The sequence below is a fragment of the Lipotes vexillifer genome, unplaced genomic scaffold, assembly GCF_000442215.2.
Source record: "Lipotes vexillifer unplaced genomic scaffold, Lipotes_vexillifer_v1.1 scaffold802, whole genome shotgun sequence".
Lineage (NCBI taxonomy): Eukaryota > Metazoa > Chordata > Mammalia > Artiodactyla > Lipotidae > Lipotes > Lipotes vexillifer.
This window is the reverse complement of record NW_006790237.1, coordinates 945,085-951,911: the sequence shown is the minus strand read 5'-3', so window position 1 is coordinate 951,911 and position 6,827 is coordinate 945,085. Positions and strand designations below refer to the sequence as shown.

The 6,827-nt window shown below is 56.8% G+C and overlaps 1 protein-coding gene across 1 annotated transcript in view; it reads right to left on the bottom strand.

The window, feature by feature from the left end:
• The window catches only part of KASH5 (KASH domain containing 5), a 20,552-nt gene extending 14,351 nt beyond the window's left edge, over nucleotides 1–6,201 (bottom strand). Inside the window, exons 1-6 of the mRNA XM_007463352.1 lie at nucleotides 6,159–6,201; nucleotides 2,930–3,034; nucleotides 2,317–2,503; nucleotides 1,798–1,862; nucleotides 555–621; nucleotides 131–292 (exon numbers count right to left, since the gene is read on the bottom strand). Of these exons, the coding sequence (XP_007463414.1) occupies nucleotides 131–292; nucleotides 555–621; nucleotides 1,798–1,862; nucleotides 2,317–2,503; nucleotides 2,930–3,034; nucleotides 6,159–6,201 (629 nt within the window). The remainder of the gene's footprint in view (nucleotides 1–130; nucleotides 293–554; nucleotides 622–1,797; nucleotides 1,863–2,316; nucleotides 2,504–2,929; nucleotides 3,035–6,158) is intronic.
• Nucleotides 6,202–6,827: the final 626 nt, after the last annotated feature.

Genomic DNA, 6,827 nt, shown 5'->3' with positions numbered 1-6,827 from the left:
GGAAAGAGACTGAGTGTGGGGGACAGAAACCCAGTTTCTACCTAAAATACTAAGAAAGTGGGAGTGAGCCTGCGCCTGTGGGCAGGTGGGACACGGGGCTGTGCAGGAGGGTGGGCGGGGCCGGGCCCACCTGCGGAGCTGCTTGCGCAAAGCCAAAATCTCCTCCCCAAGGCGCAGGGAACCCTCCTCGGCCGTCTCCACGCTGCGCTGCAGTTTGGCGTTCTCCCCGGCCAGCTGGCGGTTGCTGAGCTCCAAGTCCTCCAGGCTGCTCAGCAGGTCAGCTGTGGTGGGCCTGGGGGCAGGGAAGGTCCAGGGTCACTGCCCACAGCCCTGGCCTCCTTTCCCCAGGTCGGGGTAGGTGTTGGTGGCGGGGAGATGCGGCTCTTCTAGAGAAAGAGAAATAGGAGACTGCCCCACTCTCCCTGAGCTATTAGCACAGCCTGTGTCCCTCACCCACTTCCCGAAGGACCCCAAGCCCTAGGCCAGGCCCTGGGCCCTAGGCAGGCTGGAGGGCATGGGCAGGGGGAGGGCAGGGAGGGGCTGAGGATAGGTACAACTCAGGTCTGGGGTCTTCGCCTCCGAAGCTCTCCAGATTGGCTGGATCCTCAGCTTCTGAGCATCCTGGAGGGAGACAGACAGAGGGTGGTGGGTTCCCAGGTGGCCTGAGATGTTGGATTGCTCCAGGATTCCGGCCTTGATCTTCCTTTGGCCTCCATCCTCAGATTCACTCTGGGTGATCCCATCTGCTCCTGGGGCTGCAATTATACACACCATCCAGAAAGCCTCTTGCTCATGGGTACCTTGAGCTCAGACTGGATCTCCCCATAGCCCCCAACCACCCCACATTCATCATGCCCAACACTGGGCAGCACCTCAACTGCCCCAAACTTGTCTGTCCTCCCAGTTCTCCCACTCACCCAGCCAGCCCCTGGGCTGTCCTGCCTCCCTCACTCCTCCTGCCTCAGGCCTCACCTTCTCCCCCTGGATCCTCACCACAGCCCTACTCCCTGGATTCCTGGCCTCCAGCCTCTCCTCCCCGGGAGCTGACCTGCCCCTTCCCTGCTCACAGCCTGGTTGGAGGAGGTTCAAGAGAATAACAAGAAAGCTATATTTTTTTACTTTTGTTTTGTTTTTATAAGCCTGGAGAAATAGAACATGAACACTTTTTTGTGGAGCACCTCCTGTGTGTGAAGACTTTGGGGTAGAATGGTGAGCAAACCAGCCAACCAAACAGCAGGGCAGGTAATGAGTCAGATAATCAGATTTCTGCAGGGGAGGACTACAGGTCTGTGCTGAGGGAGCTGGACAGAAAGGGACCTTAGCCTGCAGCATCCCAGGCCTTCCCCACCAGGGCTTCCCTATCAGGTGTGAAGGATGAGGGAAGACACGGAAAGTTTAGGCTGAGAAACAGCCTGAGCTGAGGCCAGGCCAGAGCGGGGCAGTGCCAGCAAAAAGACCAGAGGGACCGTGAATGCAGGGACTAGAGTACAGGGAGGGGCCGGCTTGATGATGATGATGGAGATGATAATGAGAGGTAGGAGGGGCCTCTGTAACCGGGCTGGTGTTAGGAGGGGTTGGAAAGAACCCGTGAGGAAAAAAACAAACAAACCCCAAAGCTCAGGGCAGCTGGGAGGCAGTCATGTCATGGAGGCGCCTAGAAAGCCAAACTCACAGCTCCAGGTTAGAGCAAAGGTCTCTGGAGTCCTGCCCCATCCCCTGCTCTGCCCCTGGGTGGGAAGTTCCCCACACTGTCTGACCCTGGGCCTGCCTGCTTCATTCTATATATAACAATCTCACCAGATGGCAGTTGCTGGGAGGTCAGGGTTCCCTCAAAGGCGGTCTCCTCTTCCAGCTCTAATCCCCTGTATCAAAGGGATGAGGCTTAGAGCTCCCTGCAACAACCTGCCCACTCCTGACCAGCCACTGGCAGGGGGATTGCGGGTGATGGGAGGTGACAGGTCAGGTGAGAGTGAGCACCATGGGGAGGAAGGTGAGGCCAGATGGCAAGCGCCAGGGGCCAGATGGAAAAGCAGGAGGGGCAAGGACTCAGTTTGGAGGAGGGATGGGGACAGGCCTCTGTCAGCCCCTTAACGATCACCCTTCTCCTCCTTCCAGCCCATTTTATTTCTGCCTCCCCATTTCAGGCACTTTGTCCTCAGACCCCCCCGCAACCCCATCTCTACTTTTCTCTCCTCCTCAGCTTCCTTCCAACTACAGCAGGTCGCTGTGCCCAAAGGGTGCTGGCTGCAGTAAGCAGGTATGAGGTTAGATCTTAAGAAGGGTTTCCTGGGGGAGGGGGGAGGTGCGGGGACCCACCCATCCAGCTGACAGGCAGCAATCCAGTCCCGCATGATGACCAGGAAGGTGTCCAAGTCCACAGTGGCCTGAGGGCCCTCGCCATTGGGGTCCAGGCTGCAGGCCAGTGTTTGGAGGCGTGCATCCTGGGGGCCCCGTCCCGTCACAGCCTCCAGGTAGGCTAGTACATGGGTCACAGCCACAGTGCCTGGGGATAAAGCAGGCTGTGAGGGAGTCTGGGGCAGGTGAGGGGTGGGGGATGGGGATAGGCAATGGCTTTGAAGTGGGACGACTGGCTGGGCTGGTGGCACCCCAGCACCATGGCCCTTGGGCAATGGGGCCCAGTCATCCCCACCTCAGAAGATGGACGAAAGAGGGCCAGCTGTGCCCCACCAGGTCCACAGTGGCTGCCTTTCCTCCCTCTCCCAGGCCCCAAAGCCCCACCTTCCTCTGTTAATGTTCCCCAAGTTTCCTCCCCTCACTGTCCTTGTCCTGAAAGGCCTCCATCCCCTTATCCATTTCCTTCCTGAAGCTTCCCACAATCATCCACTTCACCGTAGCCCATCCCTCTCACTACGGCTCCCCAGTTCCTAGCCGCCCATCTCCATCCCTCATAATTCCTTGATTCTCTGACCTGTCCTCTGGGGGTCACAAGCTTCAAACGTGGAGTTGAGTATTTGTTCCTCTAAGCTGAGCGGTGTCCCCAGGCTCCCCTCCTCTGGCTGGTCCCAGAGGTACACTGAGGAGACAAGAGGGCCAGCCCACCTATGAGGAGGGGGGATGATGAAGAGCAAAGAGGGGTGACCCCAGGTCCTGGCTCCTGCAGAGGGGAAGGAATTCATTTCAAGCTGCCTGGAGTTTGGGCTGGTGGGGAACCGCAGGAAGCTTTGGGTGGCGGCGCAACGTGAGGGTCTTTGAGTCACCACCCCCATCCCCTGACCTGGGAATGTGGGCCCCATCTTTCAGGCCAGGAAGTGCCCCTGCTGTTGAATCCTTTGTGTTCAATCGGCTCAGGAGGCCAGATACTGAACAAATAGTCTGAGTACAGCCTTTCCTCCTCTCTTCCCCTGCTTCCCAGGCTCGGCTCAGAGGGGGCTAAGGGTGGAGGAGGGCAAAGAAGAGAGGATTCTGGGAGAAGCCGAGGGTGAAGGTGGGCCCAGGAGCCAGGAACAATCCAATATCGCGCGGGCAGCCTGGATCGATCCCTCCCGGCTGCATCTCCGGTCTCCCAGCCTGCCTTGGGGCTGGGTCTCTCTCCTTCCCACATCCCTGAGGCTGGCGTCATCAGTGCCCACGGCCTGGGGCCTGAAACGAAGGGGGATGGGGCAATCCAGGCAGGGTGGGTGGGTGGGGAGCAGTTAGGAGCTCAGAGTCCAGCTTCATGACTGTGGGCAAGTCTTTTCTCCTTTTGGAGCCTCAGTTTCCCCACCAGTAAAATGGGTGGATAGAGTGATCTCCCCTCCCCAGGGCTGGGAGGGCTAGGTCTATGTATTTGAAGAGCACCCCCTCTCCCCTGCCTCTGCACAATGTGAATATCCTGGGGTCTGTTTGTCCACTGCTGTATCCACAAATAACAGGCACTCAACAAATGCTCTAAGATATAGAAGGAGCCTATATATTCTCTACCCTAGGACCCACTGGGCCAGCCCAGCCTCTTTCCCAGGGCTGGAAGTGACTTATGAGACTCCCTGCCCTGACCCTGGACAGCTGGGTACAGCAGAGGGCCAAGCACAGGCTGCAAGGTCTGACAGACTCAGGGGGCAATCTGGGCAAGAGACTCAGGCTCTTGGAGCCTCAGTTTCTTCCTCCGGAAAACGGGTGGTGGGGGGTGGTTACTTCGCTCCTGGAGAAGAGATGAGATAAAATCTGGAAAGTTTCCTGGCAGAGGACCTGGCACATGGTGGAAGCTCAATAATAAAACTGAACATTTATTCAGGCTTTAATAGGAGCCAGGCCCCTCCTGAGCATCTTACACGAACCATGGTGGCTGCTATTATTAGCCCCATTTTAAAGATAAGGATACTGAGAGACGGGCAAGTTAGAAACTTGCCCAAGGTCACATGTTCAACATATGAGTGCCCTTTCTCATCCCTCTGATTCTTCAAGCGTTCTTTGTAGTGAGCTAAAATTTGTCCCCTTGGGTTTGAACTCATGCTTCTAGGGAAGGGGAGCGGGAATGTATAGTTAGGGGAGACACCTCCTCTCACTGTGCCCCCATGTTATGGAGGAGGACCCTGAGGCCCAGTGAGGTCACCCAGGACTGGCTGGGTCCAGATGTCGTGGGATCTGAGGATCTGCATGTATCTACAGTGCAGATGTGACACTCTGCCTCCTGGGGCCCCTCAGGAAGATGTCACTCGGCTTCTCTCCTGTCTTCTTTCCTTCATTTCCTTCCTCAGTGTCTCTACCTCTGTCTCTGTCCTGTCCCTTTTCTAGTTTTTTCTCTCTGGCTCTTTCTCTCCATCCTCCTCCCCATCTCTCTGTCCCCTGAGTCCCGCCTGCCTGTCTCCATGTCCACCGCTCCCATTTTCTTCCCTGTCTCTGTGCTTCTTTCCCCACAACTCAGCGACTCTCCGTTCCCTGAGCCTTCTCTCTCCCTCCTCCGCTGTCTCGTCTCTTTCCCCCCCTGCCTTCCTCGGTCTCCATCCCTTCTGGGTGTGTTCCTCCCTTTCCTTCGGGAGCCTCCCAAAGCTGGCTCAGCCCTTGGCCATGGGTTCCTCGGTGGCCGCACGCCCTCTGCTGGCGGAGACGAAGTTTAGATGTTTAGATGTTGGTCCCTCGGTCAGGCTGCCCTCGCTTCCCGAACCCTGTGTCTGCCTCCTACCTGCTTATCTGGAGAGCCTCCTGAGGCCAGAGTCCAGGCCTGCTAGGAGCCTCTAAGAAAGGGGTCTTGCCTCTCCTCTAGGGTGGGAGTCTCCCTCGGGCTCTCTCACTTAATAGATGAGTTTCAGAAAGGGCAACCCAGCATCTTCCTCTCGAAGCCGCTTTCACACCCCTTTGGTCTGCATCCATCCAATTATTCAAGGACTTAGCAATTGGGTTCCTATTACATGTCAGGCATTGCTCCAGTGCAGCGTGACCAACAGGGCAGCCGCTGGCCCCAGTGGTTCTTGAGACCTGAACTGTGGTGAGTGTAAATTGAGATGTTCTATTAGTGTAACGTACACACCAGATTTTGAAGACTTAGTATGAAAAAAAGAGAATGACTCCAACACATTTTTATATTGTATGCTGAAAGGATACTGTTTTGGATATATGAGGTTAAATAAAATCTATTATTGCCATTCATTTTGTCTGTTTCTTTTTTTTTTTTCTTTCAATGTGGCTACTAACAAAATTTTAAATTACATATATGGCTCGCAAGTTGACCAGCGCAGCTCTAGGGACTGGGAATACCAGAGTGAATAAAACCGAGGCTGCCCTGTGGAGCTCATGTTCTAGTGGGGGAGACAGAGTCTAAACAGACAGACAAATAGATGTCAGTGCTATGAAGAGAAGTAAAGCAGGAAAGGGGAGAGAGTGCGACAGGGCAGCTGCTTTACAGAAAGCAGAGATCTGAATGAAGTGAGGGTAGCCTGTGGGTCACTGGAGAGGGGGCTCCAGGCAGGGGGCACAGCGCATGCAGAGGCTTCTACTCTCGCAGTCTGGCCTCCCCAGAGCAAATGAGATAAGGTGTCCAGGCAGGTGGGCACACAGCAGGCACTTCATCCAGGATCCCTCCCTGCCGCCCACCCTGCCTTGAGGTGGAGGCTCAGCCACCCCAGGCCACCTCTCCCAAGTCCCCGAGTCACAGCCTGGTGCCCCATCCACCCACTCCTCCCTCTTCATCCTCCCACAGGATAAACAGGGACGCAGCCACTTACCTTCGGCAGCGGGGCCATCCGCCTGGCTCTCTGGCAGGTCCATGGGCCACCCCCGCTGCTCTGCAGCTGCTGGCAAAGCTAACAGCTCCCCCCCATCACTGGGAGGGACCGAAAAGGGACCAGCTTCTTCAAGTGATGCTGGAAGGACAAACAGGGGAATGGCCTCTTCAGACCAGCCACCCGCGGATGGAGACCTGCCCTGCCCCACCTGTGCCCCAGGCCGCTCTGGATTCTCAGAACCAGTTTGCCTACCCCTGCCTGGACCAGTGCAGCTCCCACTCAGACTTGTTTTATGGACTGGAGGTGTGAGCTGGGAAAATGGGGGGCCCAAGGAGTGGGCGGCAGAGATCAAAGGGGGTAGGGTCACTCCTTCCTGCCATCCCTCCTCCTCGCAGTTTGTCAAGTTCCCCAGCCCTGTCCCTCCTGCCCAGTGACCCTCCCCTGACCCTTCCTCTCCTTCCCTATGGCCCCAGGTCAGGCCTCAGCCTCTCCCCCTGGGCCCTTGACCCAGCCTCCAACCCAGCCTCCTGACTCCAGTCTCCTGCCCCAATCCATCCTCACAGGGCCCCAGAGCTACCTGCCCCGCCCCTGCTCAATGTCTTTCCACAGCGCCCAAGCACCCCGTGGACAAAGCCTAGCCCTTGGACTTGATATCGAAGGCCCTGCATG